The sequence below is a fragment of the Telopea speciosissima genome, chromosome 6 (genome assembly GCF_018873765.1).
Source record: "Telopea speciosissima isolate NSW1024214 ecotype Mountain lineage chromosome 6, Tspe_v1, whole genome shotgun sequence".
Lineage (NCBI taxonomy): Eukaryota > Viridiplantae > Streptophyta > Magnoliopsida > Proteales > Proteaceae > Telopea > Telopea speciosissima.
The window spans coordinates 59,092,697-59,114,954 of NC_057921.1; the positions used below are offsets into that span (position 1 = coordinate 59,092,697).

The following is a 22,258-nucleotide window of genomic DNA, read 5'->3' on the forward strand; positions in this document are numbered from 1 at the left end:
TCGCTTTGTGAGGACCATGGTATTATTCATGAGACCACCGCCCCTTATCAACCTGAGTCTAATGGGGTGGCAGAAAGGAAGAATCGAACATTGAAGGAAATGATGAATTCAATGCTCATAAGCTCAGGGTTACCCCTAAACATGTGGGGGGATGCCATGTTATCGGCATGTTATATTTTAAATAGAGTTCCGCACAAGAAAATCGGATTGTTACCCTTTGAATTATGGTATGGAAGAAAACCTACCATAAAGCATTTAAGGGTATGGGGTTGTCTAGCCAAAGTGGCTATACCAGAACCAAAGAAAAGGAAACTAGGACCAAAGACATGTGATTGTGTTTTTGTTGGATATGCAGCTCACAGTACTGCATATCGATTTATGGTTATTAAAACCATAGATGATGTGTTTGACGAAAATGATATCATTGAGTCAAGGGATGCAGAATTCTTTGAGAATGTATTTCCTCTTAAGTCTAACCTATTAGAAAGGAAGGTTGATAGTAGTGTATCATCTTTTGGCCAAGAAGTGTCAAAGAATATTGAATCTATATCTAGTGATTCAAGTTAATTACGGAAGAGTAAAAGGCAAAAGAAAGCTACTTTTTCGGATGGTGATTGGGTTGTCTATCTTTTAGACAATGATCCTTTATCGTATAAAGAAGCGGTGACATCTTTAGATGCCGTGTTTTGAAAAGAGGCCATCAAAAGTGAACTAGATTCTATTTTAGCCAATCACACATGGATATTAGTTGACTTACCTAAAGGTTCCAAAGTGTTGGACACTAAGTGGATATTTCGAAAGAAATTGAAACCAGATGGATCACTAGATAAGTTTAAAGCCCGGTTAGTAGTAAAAGGCTTTAGACAAAAGAAGAATATAGATTACTTTGACACATTTGCTCCAGTAGCAAGAATAACTACTATACGAGTAATGATGGCTGTTGCATCTATGTATAATTTGGTTATACACCAAATGGACGTGAAAACAGCGTTTCTAAATGGCGACTTGGTAGAAGAAATATACATTAAGCAACCTGAAGGTTATGTTGTGCCTGGACAAGAACACAAGGTATGTAAGTTGGTTAGATCACTTTATGGACTCAAACAAGCTCCAAAAGCAGTGGCATGAAAAACTTGATTCGGTACTTGTATCGAATGGTTTTCTCATAAATGATGCTGATAGGTGCTTGTATAGTAAGTTCAATAAAGGCAAAGGTGTGTTCATCGTACTTTATGTAGATGACATGTTGATAATGGGAACGAGTTTAGACATTGTAAAGCAAACTAAAGGTTTCTTAATGTCTAAGTTTGATACAAAGGACATAGGGGAGGCTGATGTAATTCTTGGAATTAAGATCATCGAGAAAAGAAAAAGAGATTATATTATCCCAATCCCATTATGTTGAAACCATACTAAAGAAGTATGGTTATAATGATTTATCATCGGTTAAAACACCTTTGGACATTAATTGTTTTTACAAAAGAATTTAGGGGAACTTGTCTCCCAAAAGAAATACTCACAAATCATTGGTTCAGATTACATATCTAATGAACTGCACTGCACAGTATATCGCTTTAGCAGCTTGGAAAATTGAGTCAATACACTCATAATCCAAGTATAGAGCATTGGCATGCTATGACAAGATTATTGCGATATTTAAAGGAACGATAGCCTATGGCCTTCACTACGATGGAAGACCAGCCGTGTTAGAGGGCTATTGTGATGCTAATTGGATTTGAGATACCAAGGAAACATTAGCAACTAGTGGATATGTTTTCACACTAGGCGGTGGAGCGATTTCGTGGAAATCGGTAAAGCAATCCGTGGTACAGATCCACCATGGAAGCCGAGTTTATAGCTTTGGAAAAGGCGGAACTAAAGCGAGTGGCTCGAACTTTGATGGCAGATATTCCATTGTGGCCAAAACCATTGCCTTCGATATCACTTCATTGTGATAATCAAGCGGCAATAGCTAAAGCTAAGAATAAAATGTACAATGGAAAGAAGCGCCACATCCGCCTAAGACATAATTTTGTACGCAAGATATTAATGAAGGAACAATAGCTATTGATTTTGTGAAATCGAAAGCAACTTAGCCGATGTTTTCACAAAACCGTTGCTTACAAAAATAATTCATGATTCATCTAAGGGAATGAGCTTAAGGCCTGTGACATAGGTCATGTGATGGACACCCAACCTATGTGAAGAGGTAAATTCCTGAATTAGGTTCAAAGGGTACAAACGAAGTCACCGGATGACCTGTCTAGTACTACTACATTTTTGCTCATTCTAGGTAGATAGGAAAAGTAGTACCACCACAAAGGAAGGAGGATGAGTCTTATAGACTCTTAATCTAGTCGGATCTTATGTAAAGTGGGGTGTGTTAACGTGGTGCACACTATGGACTCGACCTAAATAGATGTAGGAGGTGAGGCCGCCACCGATGAGAATTTTATAGGCGAATTCTCTAAACATCTATGAGACCAGGATAGGGACAAGGCCAGTTAAAAAATGTCCATCTTTATAAAAGGGATATCACAAACGGTCGACTAGTAGGATGTGGTCAGTGAACTAGTCGGCTACACCGATGAGGAAAGGTTCAAGAAGTCGACTTCACTGTACTCGTGGCGTAGTTCATCGGACCTAGTGTAGGTTCAAGTCCCGAAGACACCCGCAACGATGTGTCCTACTATGTCTAATATACTTATCACTCGATATGTATCACTATTTTGAAACTTGTGGGGGAATTGTTGTATTATTATTTTATAGATGCACTTTGGGTCAAAGCACTTGTTTCAAAAAGCACTTTTTCAAGTGTGTGTCAAAGTTTCAAAATTGTGTTTTGTTTCATTCCCTCCTTTTTTTGTTTCCCTCCTCTATTTTGTTTGAAATTGGTTGTACTCTCTTGTGTGCAAGATGCTAGAATTGAGCTCAAGAATAGTCCCACATTGGTTGTGGGAGAGTTACTTGAGGGGTATATATATAGGATTGTTTCCTTAAGGTGTGAGCCTTTTGGAGAGGAAGACACCCTACTCTCTAGTGTGTGGGGGGTCCTTGGGGTGCTTTTGAATCACGCGCGCTCGCGCCGAGCCGAGCCGAGCCGGGCCAGGCCGGGCCGTGGCCGAGGCCGAGGTCGAGGTCGGGGTCCGGGTCGGGGTCGGGGTGTGGACAAAACCTTATAGGCGTTTTAATGTTTTGTTTAATAGATGAACCACACTTGTCTATTCGTACATATATATGAATAGTTACACCCCCTCCCTGTACGTGGAGGTATACATACGGTCACACCTCCCATGTAAGGGTTACACCCCTATACATATATCATTGTATTCATACGGATGTATCCCTTCATGAAAGGGTACTCCAAGATTATATATATACACCATGTCATGCCTGTTTTTTATATAGAAAACGAGACGTATTGTCCCCGCTCCGTTCCGCAGACGAATCGTATTTTCGTTTAAGTAATAAGAGGGTTGTATAGCCGTTTGATATCCTGGTACTCGTATTAGGTTCCGCAACCTATACGTTTAGGAGTTGTATTTATCTTGGAGGGTAAGGTGCAAGGTCAACCCCGTTGCAGAAGAGGGGGCATCTAAATCCTTAAGGAAAGTATCTTACAGATACGACTCAACTCGATTGTCCGTGCTTCTTCCTCTCTGGCTCGTTTCACTCTGCAACTGGTGTGTGATAACAGGTATTTCTCTATTTCTGTATATCTGCTTTGTCTTACAGTATATGCCTAATATAACACTTTTAAAAAGAAGAAGCAACCAAAACTAAATTCCATATGAAAAAGAGAAAAAAATAAAAATTCAGTGGACTCACCTCTGTGTCATTTTTTTGTTCTAATGTGGTGCCTACCACCCGATCTCTCTCGATTATTGATAAATTCTTGAATCCAAACTTTACGGATCCACAATGTTAATTCCTCCTAACAGGTCATTTCAATCGGTGAAGAAAGAGAAATTGATCATACAAATTGAAATGTAAAGAGAAAAAACAAAAACTAAACTATCATATTTATACACGAAAGAGAGTGTTTTTACTGGATCGAAAGAGAAAGAATCCAGACTCTCTCTCTCTCTAGGTTGAAAACCTTGTCAGTGTGACAATTACGATTCAAACAGACCCACAAAATTCGATTTTGATTGAAGAAAATTTAGAATTGTTAACCCGATCTCGAATAATCGGGTAGGAGCATTGCCTTTTGGAACTGTGAACTTAACCTCTTAATTACCACTGTCTCTTCTTGGCTACCACAGATTTTAAAATGAAAAAGTCTGGGTTTGTGTTCTGCCGGTGAGAGCCATTTCCCGGACTTTAATATTGTTTAAACCCATTGAGGTGTGTTGAATAATGTGGCACACTCATTACCCTATTGTGCGCCGACTGCCTTACATCATTTGACTCCAGAAATTCGACTAGTTACATCCACATGCAGGGAGGAGGAGGCATCTTTTCTGTTTTTTGGTCTATCCAAACACATGGGCTCACAGGCCAATTACAAGTTAAAGTTAAGGGCGAAGACTAAGACAAACCCACAATCTACAACTTAGAAGGGGAGGGGAGAGATTGATGCCTTTTTTGGCACAATATATAATTTAGGAGATCCGAGTCCCTTAACCTCCTGGGGTATGCCCTCAACTAGCAATGAACTAGCAATGCCTCCAACCAACCGAGTTAACAGTTGTTTGGGAGTAGGAGGTATCAAGATGGCTAGAAGGGTAGTAAACGTTCAATTACCTTTTAATATTCTACATTAACGATGATAACTATTGACTATACATTCGGATACAATGTGACTTTACTTGCAACCTTCTATGATGGGGATGGATGGATTGTCATTTGTTACAGATCATGCATTTCAGTCACTAACGAAGCTAGGGGAGGATGGAATTCTAGGGTATCAATCAATCGGGTCGGTCTGGTCCAATTTTGATTGAGTTGAATCGATTTTTGTTCTGTTAATTTAGTCAATTTGAAACCACATCGTTGTGCAAGTTTCAGTTTCGGTCTAATTTGATCCGATTTCTTACTGTTCCTTTTTCTTTTTTTCTTTTTTTCAATACCTCAACCCGAAAACAAAAGTTATAAAAATCCAATTAGGTCTGGATTGAACGTGTTGGTATTGATCGATCTGACCAATTCGGGCTGAACTTTGACACCCTCAATTATTGAATTCGAAAGCAAACTTACTTCTCATGAGATAAGACAATCCACCAACCCGTTTAACGTTTAACATTTAACGTTGGGAAGCCTATAAGAAAGATGGATCACGTTAATTAAGTATTCAATTAATTAAGGTGAAAGTTTCCTTCACCTTCACCTTTAGCAGTGGAGAAGGATAAGGAAGAATACACTCACCATTGGTGGGATTCAAATCCTCTACTGCCGAGCTGCCCCGGTAGGATCGTGCTGCCTAGACATGATGAGGTGCACAATAACCGCCTTACTCCCACTTGGATAAAGTGCTCGTACAGGGATAAGGCGATCATTGCATGCCTCGCCGTATCTAGGCAGCACAATCCTACCAGACAGCTCGACAGTAGAGGATCCAAATTGCCATTAGTGAATGACCTTGTGATTGAATTCTTGTGTCATCATAAAGTCCCACCCTTATTGTATAAGTTCAACTATCTAAATTGAACGGGGTGGTTTTTGATCAAGCAGACCAATTCGGACTGAACTACACTTTAACACCCTAAATATTTAAATCTAAAACAAGCTTAGTTCTCATGTATGAGATAAGCGACAATCCACCAACCCATCTAACGTTGGAAAGCTTGTAAGAAATTAACTGCTTTGGGAACGTTATGTTATTAAGTGTTCAATTAATTATGGCGTAAGTTTTCCTTCACTTTCAGGGAGAAGGAAAAGGAAGAATACGCTCACCACCGGTGATTGACCTTGTTATTGAAAATTTCTGTCATCATAAACTCACACCCTTATTGTATAGGAACGGGATTCGGGAATACCCCTCTCTAATCCATTCAGACAGGACCCACCACATGGTTTAAGTGATAACCAAATAGATTTAAAATATTGATTATTTATTTTTTATTTTTTTTGATAGAAAAATATTGATTATAAACATTAGTAAAAAAAGAAACTGTCTTAGTGCACCACATCCCTGCTTCGCAGGAGAAACCCGTTTCCAAATTTTGAACCCGCAACCAATACGTTGAAATATATAGCACAACTCAATCGATCACCAATAATAAATAAGTAGTAACTCTAGGTACCATGGCCCCAACATTTGCTCTTAAATTTGGAAGTCGCTTCGGATGGCTTCCTTGTTGTAATTAGATATTAATCCATTAAACATAAGACGACATTTGGCCAACTAATGATTAGATTGGACGGGTTAAATGTAAATTGGTCATCGAAGCTGATTATTTGTGCTTATGGTTGGGCTATAGCACATTTTAAGTCTCTCCACTCTGGATCAGCCACGTGTACATAAATTGCACCGAAAGGCAACAGCCTAGATACACCCTTTAGACCTGTTAGTCTCAAGAAATTCGAACCATTAATAATATTCTCCATAAACTCATGAGACAATAAAGTTTGGATTAAGTTTCGGTTCTAAGATATCAATCATGTTAGGTTGTTCAATAACTAGTTTTTCATCCAATTTAATCCTAGAACTCAACGCTATTTGGTCATATGCAATGCGTGGTTTCTGCACCTAGATAAAGGGTTTACAAAATGATCATCGTGCCCTCAAGGATTTTCGTCTCTTAATGGAATAACAAGTTTTATAAATTGATGATTATAAATTGTACCGAAAGGTACCATTCCATATACACCCTTTGGAGTTTAGGCTTGTTAGTCTCAAAAAGCTCTCCAACCATTAATTTTCCATAACTGATAAGACAATAAAGTTTGGCTTTTAAAATTTGAACAAAGTTTTCGTTCAAAAGATATCAATTATATTACATTTGGTCAATAACCAATTTTTCATCCTCTTTAATCATCAAACTTTAACAAATTAATATGACGGGAAAAATGAGGGTGGGGAGGGAAGTGCATATGCATCCAAACCTGAATTTTGGACTGCTAAAAGGATAAAAAGGAAATGCACAATATATTGTGGACCATTTGAAATGTTGGTAATTGGCTTTCTAATTAAGGGTGTCAAAAGCTGGCTTGCAACGGTAAGTCCGTTTGGAATCGATCCATAAAAGCTTGAAATTGTGTTGATTGGTTAGTAAACGTACACTCTCATACTTGGCATAGACCGATTATTATTCTGGCATTCATGGTACGTGCTTGATTATAGTGCAATGGTAATTTGATCGAACTGATCAACATCGGTATTCAATTGGGACCAACTATTTGTAGTCCAATTAGACCAATCATTTATAGATTGATCAAATCATTTATGGTCAGTTTATAATTCATTTATAGTCCAATTACCTGTTTAAACTTTAAAGACCGATCATAGCCTGATTAACTTGATCACAATTATAGACAGGTAATCAGCCAAAATTGAAGCCCGACCAGTCGAATTGAGCGAAGTGGAACAAAAATATCAAAAATTTGAGAAAAACAGCTTCTTTTATAATAGAAATCAAAACAAACTAAAACCGATAGTGGACCAATAAGAACCCACGAAGGCAAATTGATAACAAAAAAAAAATCATAATTATACCATTGCACCAGAATAAGAAAGACAAGGCTCCTTATGCCCGAGTTAGGCGTGCACAACTACTTTCAAGCGAGACAGCGTTGCTTGTTAGGAGCGAAATGGAAGACTAAATAGAGTGGCATGATGCGTTTGTTCTCCTACAGTATTCATTCAATAGGACACAAAACCAAACTAAAATCGATCCAAACCAAACTTTGCCTTAATGGTTTGATCTAATACACGTCTAAAATTGATTCCATCCGACCTAAATCAAACTGAACCGACGAATTGACACCCTTCGGTACAAGTCCTGGCTCCAATTTGATTGATAACCTTATAATCAATTAGGGACCAATGTAATATGGATCTTAAACAAAGTTTAACTCATGAAGTGTATTCACTATACAAGAGGGAAAAGAAAAAGGATAAATAGACCAAGGGGCGGGACATGGAGCCCGGATCCTCTCCAATGACATTTAACAATCAGAATCGAGGGAGCTCGATTCTGATGGTTAAATGTCATTGCAGAGGATTCTGGGACATGATGTATACATTGCCGGTGGTACACACCCTCTCACACAATTCCTCTCCTTCCTTGCGAGGTATTCCCTCTTGTGCGCTTGGGATTCACTATGCCAATACATGCGGTGGTTAAAATACAGACCAAGGTTTACAGTTACATGTTGAGATTGTCCCAATATTTTTTCTCCCATAACTCCACCTGATGTATTGAATTTGCTTTTCTCTTAAGGAAGACTCGGAGAGATAAAGGGTCAAAGGAAGGTGGCAAGGTACATGGGTTTGTGTCTTCAGTAGCCTTCACCCTGGAATCCATCATAAACTCCTTCGCCAATCCTTCTGCAGAGCAAGCCATTACCTCTGGACAGAGCTCGCTGGCTTGTTCAGGTACGGTGGGTTTGTATTTGAAAAGCTTCCCGTATTCATTCAGTAGATGAAACATGTAATCATAAACATAATCCATCTTCAGCTCCTCTTGTATGAATTCACTGGCTGCTTTTCCGATTGCCTGTGCCTGCCATGTCCTCAAAGCTTTGATCAGACTAAATTTCATACAGATACAAATAACATAGAATGTAAAACATTTTCAAGTCTTAGTTAAAAAGATTTTTCATTTCGACCTTTTGTTTGTGATTGTTGCCCCAATCAACGGCAAACTTAATAGATCTGCACTTATCATCCTCCCTTATCGGCCAGTAGTGATGAATAGGTTGTAGATTTCTCGTAAAGAAATCGTAATACCGAGGCTTTACTAGAAAAGTAACAGAGTTGCAGGCTAGAATGTATTTCTCACTAACCGACCATGCCGACCCTTCAATGTAGATCTTGTATCTGTGTACGATATTCAAAGTAGGATTTCATTGATGTTCAACCCTTGAAACAAAAAAAAGCAACAACTAGATTGTATTATTACCTGTGAGTGCATTGCCGTGACAAATCTGATTGCTTGAAGCCTTCCTGAGATTCACGGATCCAATCCTGCAAATTAGCAAAATCTACAAATCAATGAAAAGTTTGAAGAAAATTTTTTTGACATAACATGGGGGTCGGTTTAATTCAAAAACCTAAGTTATTAAAGTCCAAATCAAAAGCTTAAGTTGTTTGGTGGAGATAGCCAAACACATTCAAGGGAGTCCAGATCCTCTCCAATGACGTTTAACCATCAGAGTCAATCCCCACACCCCATGGATGGTAGGAGATCTATTCTAGTAGTTAAACATCATTGGAGAATAACTATACATTCTCCATTCAAGGCCCTAGATAACTCTTGTGAGACTATATTTCTCTAATTCCCAACATTTCACCGTTCCATGTCCTTGTATACATATTAAGGAGGACAATAAACAAACCTATCTTAGATAGCAATGGGATAGATCACGAAATACCACTTGGGCATCCAATGCAAAAGCTTAAGCTAATAGGTGGAAATAGCCCAATATTGTAGGGGTGTCAAAATATTGCCGAAACAGTGAAACCGGACCAAACCGACCTGAACTAGCCCGAATTGAACCGAGGCTTATTAGATCAATTTCGTGTTGTGGTATTGCGGAACTAAATGAATTCCAAGCCACACTGGTTTGACTAAAAACCACACCAAACATGAAGAATTAGATCGAGATCAAACCCAAACCAATTAAAACCAATGCCAAACCAAAAATAATAATTAAAAAAGATATATACATGTTTTCTTCCATAATTATGTATATCTATATAGTTATATACACATGGTAAACTTAACCGAAATCAAACCTTCTTTTATTTTGATTTGATTAATTTCAGTTTCGCCAATTTAACTTGACCAAAACCAAACCAAATCCACCCAACCTATTGACACCCTTAACCCAATGGTATATAAAGTCGCAGTCCTAGATGACCTAGATGACCGATGTGAGACTATATACCTCTATCACTCTCAACATCTCAAACCCTAAAGTTAAAAGGAAGGTGTTACCTGCCTGTAGAGCCGAGCATTCCAATCCTTTTTGTCAGAGGCATTGCATTTCATGAGGTCTTGCCTTGTAGAAGCCACGTCTGGGTTTCCTTTCCAGTAAGCATAGGGTTCCCTGTCTATCCATTTGGTCCTCCCGTTTCCTTCTTTCAACTTCTTCAACAGGTATTCCCATGGCCTTACATTGACCTCAGCCCTGCACCAGCAGCCAACGCTTGGTCAATTCAGTTTGAGCTCTGATGGTCATGAAAAGCGATGGATCTGCAGCCTACCCTAGCTACACCACAACCATCAATTTCCTTTAACGTCCAGATTTATGTTCAAGGGATCTCACCCATCAAACATGGTTCGAGTGTTGGGAACACCAGACCCAGCTGCACTAGTCTTCAGAGTTCAGAGTGATTTTGCCTTTTCATTTCCTTTAAAGTTTGAACTTACACCTCCACTAATGGAAGATAGTAGCTAGCTAATTAGTACTCATCGAAATGAAGTAAAGGAACGGAATAATCAACTTTCCCTATCGTTTTGCAAATAGGACCGTTCTCTCAACCCACTGCCCGAGTACTCTGCCCGGGTGGGGTTCATACCCTCTTTGTGTGAGGCTGCACACCGGCCGCACAGACAGGCGGCAATAGAGGATCCAAATTATTGCAAATAACCCACTTAGGTTTGGATTTGGCTCCTCTCCAAGGAGCTCAACACTCAGGGAGTGCCCAGAGGCATCCAAGGTTTGGGTTGTGTCGCACACATCTCGGTACATGCCTAGGTATGTGTGCGGCACAGCCCAACGGCAGGATGTTCCCTGGACGTGCTGGACTCCCTGGAGAGGTTTGGAAAAAAATTTCCTATAAAGTGGGCAACGATTTTTCTATTGGTCAGGCAAATGGAATAATCCCCTTCCTTTAGTTTTTTGTATTTTTTCAAAACGTGCTTTTCAATTGGAGCAACCAATACCCTTGGTTGCTCCAATGTTCAAAACCTTTGTATGCTACCTTGAAAACCAAGGATGAAGCATTGGTATTGTAAATCCTCTTCTCTCAAATCCTCAATTGGAGCAAGATTCTATTTTGGCGCCTCCTATTACTGAATAGTAGGAAAATTCTTAGATTATGTTTGAAATAAAGAAAAACATAATAAGACAAAAATACGATTATTTTTTTGTATATCTCTATTCAATTTAAAATATTTTAATTTTTTTTCCCTTGACTTTTAAAACATGGCCTAATACTATCTGATTTGCAGGAAAATCTTGTTATCAGGTTATCGTATTTTTTCAAAATATCCGGTTTAATCAGAACGGGATTTCATTTCGACTATTTGCGGGAAAATTTTGTCATTGCAGAAAAAAAAAAAAACAAAATAAAGAAGAAAGTGCGCCAATAAAGAAAGTGTGAGAGAGAGGGAGAGGACGGAAAGGAGTTCAGCTCACATTCACATACGAGAATGGCTCTCAACTGTTTAGATGGAATCCACTCTCTTATTTGTGGGACCCACTTAAAATGGATTCCATCTGAACAGTTGGAACCGTTTGCGTATGTAAACGTGAGCCCAACTAGACAGCAAGAGCTTACCAGCCCCAGAAAGACCAATCAGGGAAAACAATATCCAAGGTCGAGTCGTCCCCACAGTAACGAAACAAGGGTGGAGGGGCAGTGGCGTTGGGCCCTCGATAATGGCGTGCTTGGATGACAGGCCAGTCGACGCAATCGAACATAAGCTCAAGGTCCGGCAACCTCCCCGGATACCTGTTCAAAAGCTGTAGGATCCCCCACAGCGTGAACACGTCCCTCGTCTGGAACGCTTTCACGAAAGTCTCCAAGTAAGCTCTACCCTTCACGATCACCAGCCTAAAATTAGCGGTCTTTCTACCTCTCTCCACCATCTCCTTCGTAATCCCCGTTTCCTTCCACGGCCGCAGATCTTCATGGATCCACCGGAAATAATCAGGGCAAATTGAGCTCGATGTTGAATTCTCATCGTCTGCTCTCTGAAATGTCGCTAGGAAGCTTGCAGCGCAGCTTCGTGTCCGGTTTTCGGCGGAGCAGTTAAGTGGGATTTCAACTCTCTGAGAATGTTTAGGAATTACTCTCGGATTTACCAATACTTTCTGCTTCGAAGCACCTCTAATGGACTGCAAAAGAAAAACAACATTCACCAATCACCATATCAGCAGTTGAGCAGCACTGGTAGGTGTGGATTGTGTGTAAGTCATACAATGGTGATGGAAATCTGGCAGGGACGACCTTGGTGACAAGAGACAAGTGTCGGTGTATATGAGAGAGTGGCGACTACCTGGCCTAGAAAAATTCTGTGTCAGATAATACTAAACAACAATAGATCTCTTTGCCGACAGTTTTGAAACATTGAACATTAATGGAAGCACCATATCTCTCTCACAAGGGTACTTTGCAGGTGATCCGGCTTCATTACGAATGCTAAATTGCTAACTCATGGATTTGGATAAACGAGAATCAAAGATGGATGTTGAGATAAGAAAAGAGGACAGAATAATCTTTTAATTTCTCGAGCTTAGAGATGTCAGAAATTTCTTTTAGGGGTTTGTAAAGGGAAACTTACAACGTCGATCCAGCGGACACAGATAAAGGCGCCAATGAAAATGACGATGATGAAGAGCACAGTTGTTCTTGCAGTTCCCTTCTTTAATGGCCGGTTTAACATCCCTGAAAATTGACTACAGATTCGAGATCCGAGCCACCAGTTAGATTTCTCTCCAAGTTCTCGATTTCCTATCATCCACCTCACTACTGTCTACTTAAGGGGAGTATCTCCGGACGAGCTAAAGTTTACTTCGCTCTGAGACCGCAAAGCAGGCGCATTTCACAGAACTCTCCCCATTTTGCTTCCATGATCTAGCTCTCTTGAAGAAATTCCAAGTCCGATCCTCAAATCAGCAGAAGTTATTTTGTCCTGCACTTCACTTTTGCTGATAATACAAATCAAACTAGTTTCCCATCCCTTCGTGTTTTGGAATTGGAAACTGAGGTTCAGAATGAAACATTAACTTACAAGTTATAACATAATAGAGACCTTCACCTTAGTTATGGCTTGTCTGCTGCTCTGCTCTTCTCGAATGATTTCCGTCTAGTTTATCTGTTGATTTGTGCTGGCGAAGTTCCGTCAAGATAAGACAGAGATGAAAGCTTTTCACCTAACCAAACATAAATCATAAGGCCATAAGATATAGAAGATAGAACAGGGAAGGAGGAAGAGAGAGAGCTAATCACAACTCAAAAGAGAAGGCATCTCGTGAACCTGCGGTAGTTGTACAGAAGCATTCCCCGTGAGCAAAAATGGATGTGCAGAACTACAGAAGCGCGGAGGGAGAGATTAGAGAGGATCCCAATGACGCCTTTTCTTCCAAATTCCCACGGTACTGTGAAGCTCAAAACAGAGATCAAATGGATCCCCTGTTCCAATAGAATATCAGAACTTTCCTTTTTTTGTTCTGTTTTTGGCAGAAAGTGCTTTACATGGGCCTGAGGAAATTTATCCTCTCAAATGCATAGCGATGCACTATCTTGTACGCTGCACTTAAGAATTCAATAGTCCATCCAACACTTGAGAGGATAAAAAGACATCATTATCCATATTTTTACGATTAGGTTCTTGAGTGTGGTGCATTGGACTAAAACTGACTTTTACTCGTAAAAGCTCAGATGCATGATAGGACTTTCATCGCAGTTCTTACAATTAATGTACTTGAGAGGATGAAAATCCTAGGCTGGTGGTTGGGAACTAATTAATCCTCTCCAATTCCTAAAGCTATGCAGTGCGGCATTGTTAGGTGGAGATATCGACACTTGGCAGCTCGGACATCCAACGGTCTGAGCACAACAGAAGTCAATGAGTTTGGACCGTTAGATGTCCGAGCTGTCAGGGGTTGACATCTCTACCTAACACTACCACACTACACACTTTCAAGGAATTGGAGGGGAGGGGGTGAATGTTCATGTACGTGAACAACTCACTGCCCGTTCAGATGGAACATTCCCACAGAATAGATTCCATCTGAATGGCTGTAAGTTGTTCAAGTACGTGAACATTGGAGAGGATTATTTTCCTAGTTATCAATTTGAATTTTGAATGGTTCCGGTTCACTAGGGTAGCGCCTAATAGGTTCCAGTTTTTCGGTGCAATCAAAATCAAATTAATTAATTAATCAATTCCAAACTTTAGAATAAATACCAATTAATAATCGCATAGATTGGTTTAAATTTTTAATTGGTTTATCCATATATTCGGTCCATACTCCTACATAAATTAGTATAAATAATTATGAACCCCTATAATCCATTCAGTCCAGTTCCATTTCTTAAATCACCCTAAGGGCTAACTCATTAATAATTGGTTCTGTTTTCTAATTGATCTGTTTTTAGTCCAGTTGTCACTTTTTCGATCCCAGGATCCCAGATTGACATCGGACTGGGATAGGGGTACTTGGGAATTGGGATAGAATCAAAATGGGTTGGGTTTAATGGGTTTCCGAGCTCTCGACTGACCCAGATTTTGTTTGCGTTAGGTAGTTAAGAGTAGCTGACCAAACTCTGAAAGAAAGTTTGAGGGTGCTGACTTTAACCCACCACGCGGATCAACGAGAGGAAGAAGAGTAGCGCGGACCTGACTCTTGAGAGTTGAGATCGATATTATTTTGACCTTTGGAAAGCCACGCGGACCAATACGTGGAAGAAGATTAAAAGTTTGTTCCCCAAAACACCCGTTCTTTGTAGATTGGGTTTTGTTTTTTTGATAGAAAGAGGGTTATTCATTCATGTGTTCCCAACGTCAAGCAAAAGAAATCAAAATACATAAAACAGATGGAGGACTTGATAAACACAAGGTGTGAATATACAGTAGTCATAATCAATGAGTGGAAATTGATCTGGTCTCACATGTCATTGACTAGATCATCTAGACTAGGGGATGGGTCACAACCACTTCACTAGATAAAAGGCTATAGATACAGCTAAGATTAAGCACATGCACATGCATGCCAATTGAGAGGCCCCTATACATGTCGAAAAAACTAACTCCAAACTGCCCACACATGTCGAGCTACCACAACCTACTTTCAAACAGACTTGCCAGATCGACAACGGTCTGCTAGATTGACAAGTGGAGCATTGTACTTCCCCTGCATAATAAGGGTTGATATTATGGTTTAAAGTATCAACACAGTCTGTATCGAAAGGATAATTATAAGAGAACAACGTTAAAAATATGGACAATTGGAAAAAGATGAGAAAGGTCATAATTTTTTGGGAGGGGGATCGCTACTCTGTTGCTTGGCTGCTACGCCAATGCAGGGGCCAATGGGAGCACACTCACAGGCATCCAACAAGGGGGTGGGGTGGTCATTTCATGGTGCCCCGTGTCTGGGCATGGAGGCGCTGCCTAACAACGTTTTTCCTCCTACTTTTAAGAGACTGAGCAAGCAGTATAGAGGAGCACACCAATGAGGTGCAATTGAATGACTCCTAACAATGGAGGGCGAGAGATCATTTCATGTGAGGAGAAGAGATGCTAGTGTATCCCTCACATTCACAGTGAATCTTTTCGCTTTGAAAATAAAAGAAAGCATTTTCCCACTGTGAGAAGAATAACCCACAACACCAATCACAATATAGAAAATACTTTCATCAATGAAAAAACCCACATGGACATGAAAGAGAGGAATCACTCTCTGAATTAATACAAGAAAATATGAAAGTATTGATGGTGGAAAAAAGATAAAGGTTAATCTATCATGAATTTTGTTTTTTTTTTTTTTTGGGTAGAATAATCTATTATGATCACATCTTACATTATTGAATCATGCACATGCTAGAGGGACCTAGGTGACAAAAAGTCTAATCCAATGTTGACGGTACCTTTCTAATTTACAAGCTAGTGCAGCGGGCCATCTCAACGATACCCTTGGGTTGGGGAATAGGCCAAAGGGGTTGTTCCTACATGATAGGAGTGTACTCTTATTTTAGGGAAAAAGAATGCTGCATGGTCGCATTCCTTTACATCCTCACGAGGGGTTGTGAAATGATCAAAAAACCCCTTGGTGAATGCCTCATGCATTGTCCCATACTCCCATTGGGTGGGGTTCTGATCTTATTTTATTATTCCATTTTGTTGTAATTTAATGTTTGATTTGAAGAGAAATATTTTATCGAAATATATATTTTACAGTAAAAAGGGTTGATATGATTCCGAACGAAGAAGCTAAAAGAGTTAGGGGAAGACCTAAAGTTACCATAGGAGAAGTTGTGAGTAAGGACTTACATAGTCTAGGTCTTGTATCAAGTATAACATAGTTAGAATCCATTGGAGGGCAATAATCCATGTAGTAGATCCCATTTAGCTGAAAATCTCCTGATTTGTTGGATTGTGCATCTTTCCTATCACGTTCATATTTCTCCCTTTTTTTTTTATTCTTTCTTCTTTTGCTTTTACATTTTTACCCTTGTTCATACTGATCCATCGATATATGATTGATCAGATTTCAATATCAGACTCCACCAATACTGAAACAAATCGACCAATTCAGTCGATTTGATACCAATTCCTCAAACCATACTTGAGATCCAGCTCATAAAAGCACCCAACCCAAAAACTACATCTAACGGGTTAGGTGGCATACCATATAAAGGTGAAATCTATACTCCCTTCATATCATCATGCTACCCGCGGGGGGGGGGGAAGAAAAGTTAACAAATGAACTAATCTAATTCTCACTAGACTTATGGGTCTTACAGATTCACCTTCATGTGGCAAGTCATTCCTTTTCCAATCACTTTTTTTTACAATAGAGAGGAATGAGAAGTTATCAATGTAACCGTAGAAGGTGCTGTTTTCAAAAATCATAATATAAATATGAGCTATCTATTTTTATAAGGTTTTAAAAATAAATAAATAAATAAACCATTTGTTCCCATTTAGAGTTGAGAGAATGCACAATAATGTCTACAGAATTGATACACATGCATGGACATACACAAGATGTGTGTCAATAAAAACGATGTATTTGATTTAAATCAAGCAATGGTGTCCCACCAAAGACTAGAGCCTTGTAATATGTTGACGAAGACGACCGACAAGATACATAATTGGTTATCCACCTTATTGATTTAAGAAACCACATATTTTTATCTCAAGAATCGTACAGTCGGATGACTTTGTAGCCTAGAGATTGTCAAGAATCCTAAAGTCGGATGACTTTTTAGCCATACTATATACACTCAGGGCAGAGATTTCCCATGACCCCAGAATGGGAAACCACATCAATGAGAAGGTGGAAGGCGGATTTATTTAACAAGAAAACCTACAGTTTGTCTAAATAGTGCGAGTGTAGTGAGGACCCCATAGCGTATGGGAAGGAATAGCCACTCCATCGTCATGGGGATTTTTTCTTATAAACTTAGGCTCCGTTTGGTTGTAAGGGGAATTAAAGGGAAGGGAAGGAAATTTTTTAAACAAAAAAAAAAAACCTTTTGTAATCATTACCCCATGTGATTGTATAAATTATTTAATTTTCTTACCATATATATTAATACATTTTACATGTAATATTTATTTTACATTTTAAACCAAAGGGAATTGGATGCAAAATAAAGTGAAATTTAATAATCAAATATGGAAAGATTTGGAGTTATTGAGGCTCCGTTTGATTGCAAGGGGAATTAAAGGGAAGGAAAGGGAAAATTTTCAAACCTAAAAAAGAAACTTTTGTAATCATTACCCCATGTGACTGTATAAACTACTTAAATTTCTTACCATATATAGTAAAGATACAATTTACATGTAATATTTATTTTACATTTTAAACCAAAGGGAATTGGATACAAAATAAAGTGAAATTTAATAACCAAACATGGAATGATTTGAAATTACTGATATTGTCACATGGTGTCACATGAGGTAATGATTACAAAAATTCCTTTTTTAAGTATGAAAGTTTCCCTTCACTTCCCTTTAATTTTCCTTGCAACCAAATGGAGCCTGAAAATTTCCCTTCCCTTCCCTTTAATTCCCTTTGCAACCAAACAGAACCTTAGGGAAAGGGTTTTCTAAGCAAGCGTCACAAGGGAGCACCCCAATGTGGGGCGACATAACGATTTCGTAAATAAGGGACAAAGAATCCGTTTCATATTAAGAGGAGAGAGAGGGTGCTAGCGTACCCTTGCTCAGAGAACCTTTTGCTATAACCTTATTTCCAATGGTGACAGGGAAGAAACCATAGTATACAATGACCTTTAATACACGGTAACGAGTATGGTACCTTCCTTTAACTACAAGCCCAAGTTTTGCGCAGCCCATAAAATTGAACATACTCCGTACATGTGGGCCTGGTCTTGATGAAAGGTGCTTGGGCTTGAGGAGGCTAGAAGAAAAATGGCCAAGCCTGGTTGGATAACCCATGTGTTTCCAATGCTGACATATTCATTTATTTTGTGCTTTTTTCCTTCTTTTTTTCTTCATTCTTTTGTTTTCACCGTCCTTTCTTAGGTTATAGTATAAGTTGTACATAAGAAATTAGAATTACAGGCCCAACCAGAGCTCAGCCCAAGGTAAAAAATGGAATAATAGGTTTGAGGCCCGTCTAAGCCCAAAATTTAGATAAGATTGGATCAACACATCAGTCTGCGACAGTTCCCTTAGAGCACTATTAATTAGTCTGTTGTATAACTGTAAAAAACGATTAATTTGATATTATTGAAGAAGACAAATGCAGGCTATATGGGCTTTTCTAAGCATAAAAACTCCATGGAATCTACCGTGAAAAATGTTGAGACCCATTGAGTCTTGTGGTTGTCCAGGTCCATAAGTCATTCCGAGCCTCGACGGCTAGCATTCTCTTTGTCAAAAGACTCAAAAACACTATTCCTCAGGTCTCCTTCCAAAGTAGGAGTAGCAATTTGCAGGGCCGGGCCTGTCAAAGGGTAAGTAAGGCCATAAGGGCTTTATGATCCACTTGCCAAACTGTCCAGTCCACTGACTAGGTCAGTGTTTATCAAAGAGATTAATTCTGTGGATTTGGGTGATTGTGGCCCCTGACACGCCATGGATGGTGGGGGATCCACTCTGGTGGTTAAATATCATTGGAGAGGATCTGGATTCCTGGCTGTTGATGGTTCATCTCATAGTTAGTTAAAACAGAAATGGTAAAAAACCTTTGTTTGACATGTCATATTTTAAATAGCTCAGCATTCAAATGGGATGATAACAAATACGGCATTTTCAGAAACAGTAAAACAAATGGATTGTATAGGTATTAAATGTTTAGATTTGGAAAAAAAAAAAAAAAAAAAAACTACTGCATCAATTGTGAGGTCAACTCACTAATTAAATATTAGTATTTGATGTACTAATTATAATTTTATATGATATTATATTAATTTTTAAAACATAAATAAAATAATTTTTTAAAAAAATGATGTTTTGTTGCACTAAAAAATAAAAAATAAAAAAGAAGAAAGAAATCAATTTGGCCCGCGTTTTAAACACCTATAAAATGTTTCCTATTTTTTGGGGTTTTTTTTTTTTTTGGCCTTATTATTTGGAATCAATTTGAACAACAGAAAAAGGACAAATGTGTTTTTGGGCGTTTTTTGAATTAATTTGGACAAGAATTTTTATCGTCTAAGATCCCTTGCCCGGTACGGTTCCTACAGTCGTCTAACAAGAGGGGGGTGGACCCCACCCGGGCAGAGTATACGATCAGGGGGTAGAATGATCATTTCGCCCCCTTTGTTAAAGAATTGTAGAAACTGTACTAGACAGGAACCGTAGGCAATAAAAGTCCAGTTGGACAATGGAGGAAAAATGACGTTTAAAATGCGTTATGGTTCATCCACCATCAACGATTCATCAAAACAAAGAAAATTTTCTTATACCCAGGGTGAACTCTTCACAACAAATATACTATTTTTATTACCTACCTCTTATATGATGAAGGTCCAAAATACCATTTTACTGTCCCAAATGTCTGATCCAAACACAATGAGAGCCATTGGCTGAGGAAATTCCTCTTAACCATAGGTGAAAGAAAACTCTGTACAAAATAAATGTGCCTCGTCCGTATTTTTATCCTTTCAATTACATTGCTATAGAGGGAGGTGGACCCCACCCCGGGTAGTATGTTCGGGCAAGGGGTAGGATAGTCATTTCTGCCTCCTCTGTTAGATGTACTTGATGTTAAGTACGGGCAGTGTAATTGAGAGGATAAAGATCTGCCTCGTCCTTTTAAAATGTGATGCAGCCCCACAAAGAATGGCAATCAGAGCCTCGCTCTTTACTTTTGGGTCAAAGCCTCACTCTTAGGGCTGCAACAGGGTCAGATTGGGACGGCCTTTATAGAACCCTAGCCCAACCCTATGTCCCCTTAGCTAGGCCCATGCCCGACCCGACCCACCCTCAGGGTCAGAAAAATCCAACCCTGACCTACCCTCAGGGTCCGGCCGGGCTGACCCTGATTGGCCCTGATCATGGGGAGGGGGAAAGAAATGCATGGGCTGGAATGCGCTGAGGAGAACATTATCAATTTTAAATAAAATAACACTATAATAAAATGTATTATATCACTTATTGTCTTCATATGTAATATATTATATAAAAAAAATGTCGTAGACGTTTAAAATTTGTAATGTATATATTATATCATTATATTTTATAGTATAACTTAAATCAGAGTCGGGCCGAGCCGGGCCAAGCTTAGCTTGAAGCCTCAACCCTAACCCAACCCAACGCTAACTCAGGGCCAGAATTTTCTAGCTTTGACCCTCCCTCAGGGCCAAATATCTCAGCCCAGGCCCTGTTTGGGCTCAGGGCGGGTTCGGGCCAACAGGGCCAAACTTGCACCCCTACTCACTCTCGGTCTCTCACAGTCTCACTGCTAGAGGGGGAAACATAAAGCGAACTATTATCTAAGCACTGACTGAGATCCATTCCATGTCTTGTTTTGGTAGCCTTTGAAATGTTGGAGTGAAAAGGAAATAAAGCAGCAGAAATCATAGGGTATCTGAGCCATCTATTACCTTTGACTCTTTAGAGATGGGTGTGGACCACGGAACTTGGCTCCTATCGAGCCGTGGTGGGAGCTGGACGGTCCAACATTTGGAAACTACCCCAAAAACAGGGTTGGTTATATTACATGTGGGGCCTAGGTGAGTTGGACGGTCCAACATTCAGAAACCACTGCAAAAATAGGGTGGTCATTTCAAATGTGGGGCCCAGGTGGGATCCACCTGTGAAATGACCCCCCCCACCTATGTTTTTGCTATTGTTTAGCGGGGCTGGATGCTCCAGCTCCTGCTACAGCTGGACAGAATCCTTTTCCATGGGGTATGTACCCTAAACATCACAACCATTACCGCATAGGTCATAACTCATAAGAGCATGCTGAAGTGTCTAATTTGAAAGTTTAAGCTACTGAGGAGTCCGACTGATATATGAATAACATCTCATAAGGTCCCAAAAAAATTTTCCAATGTGATATAATTCCCAGCAAAGAAAAGTTAGAGAATTAAGACTTTAGATCTGAGTGATAATGGGATATAATTAATCAAACACCCAAAAAACATAAAAAATAAAAAAGTTTACCAAAGTTTAATATAGAGACGCCGGTTGTTTCGGGAGAGTGAAGCAATGAAGAGGTGGGCCTCTCTCAAAGTTTGAAGAATCAGAGTGTGTTGGGAGCTTTTCTCACAGCATATCCCCACCTTTCACGGCTAATGGAATCAGACAGTATATTATCGTGTCCACCGTTTCATCCTTTCCTGCAAATCATATTATCATGAGCCATAAATAAAGCCTTATAGCTTTTGTTTTCTTGAGGCAATGGGAGTGGAAGGAAACTGGAAAGGTAGCTATGGTGGGCACTGGGGGCTTTCGAAAGGTCACACTTTCCCAGTCCACGCGTGAACTTTGTCTCTCGATTCTTCCCTTTGAAATTTCAAAACCCAACGCTCCTCGGCTTCTCCTCACTCACACTTCCCTATTTTTAGTGGAAACAAACTCATAATAGCCCTACTCTTAAATCTTCCACTAATAACTATCTATTGACACATATATACAAACATGTCTTAGGCCCATTTTTCATTCTTCACTCTCCAGTATTCCTACTTCTCTTTCCAATATTTATTACAAACAGG

General features: G+C 39.4%; 1 protein-coding gene across 1 annotated transcript; it reads right to left on the bottom strand.

Moving 5' to 3' along the window:
• Positions 1 to 8,291: 8,291 nt before the first annotated feature.
• Positions 8,292 to 12,811, bottom strand: LOC122663925 (O-glucosyltransferase rumi homolog). Its single transcript, XM_043859594.1, has 6 exons — positions 12,678 to 12,811; positions 11,672 to 12,231; positions 10,104 to 10,296; positions 9,066 to 9,130; positions 8,773 to 8,983; positions 8,292 to 8,666 (listed from the first exon to the last, which is right to left on the bottom strand). The coding sequence occupies exons 1-6, from the start codon at positions 12,777 to 12,779 to the stop codon at positions 8,310 to 8,312; spliced, it is 1,488 nt and encodes a 495-aa protein (XP_043715529.1). The 5' UTR covers positions 12,780 to 12,811; the 3' UTR covers positions 8,292 to 8,309.
• Between the last annotated feature and the right edge of the window lie 9,447 nt (positions 12,812 to 22,258).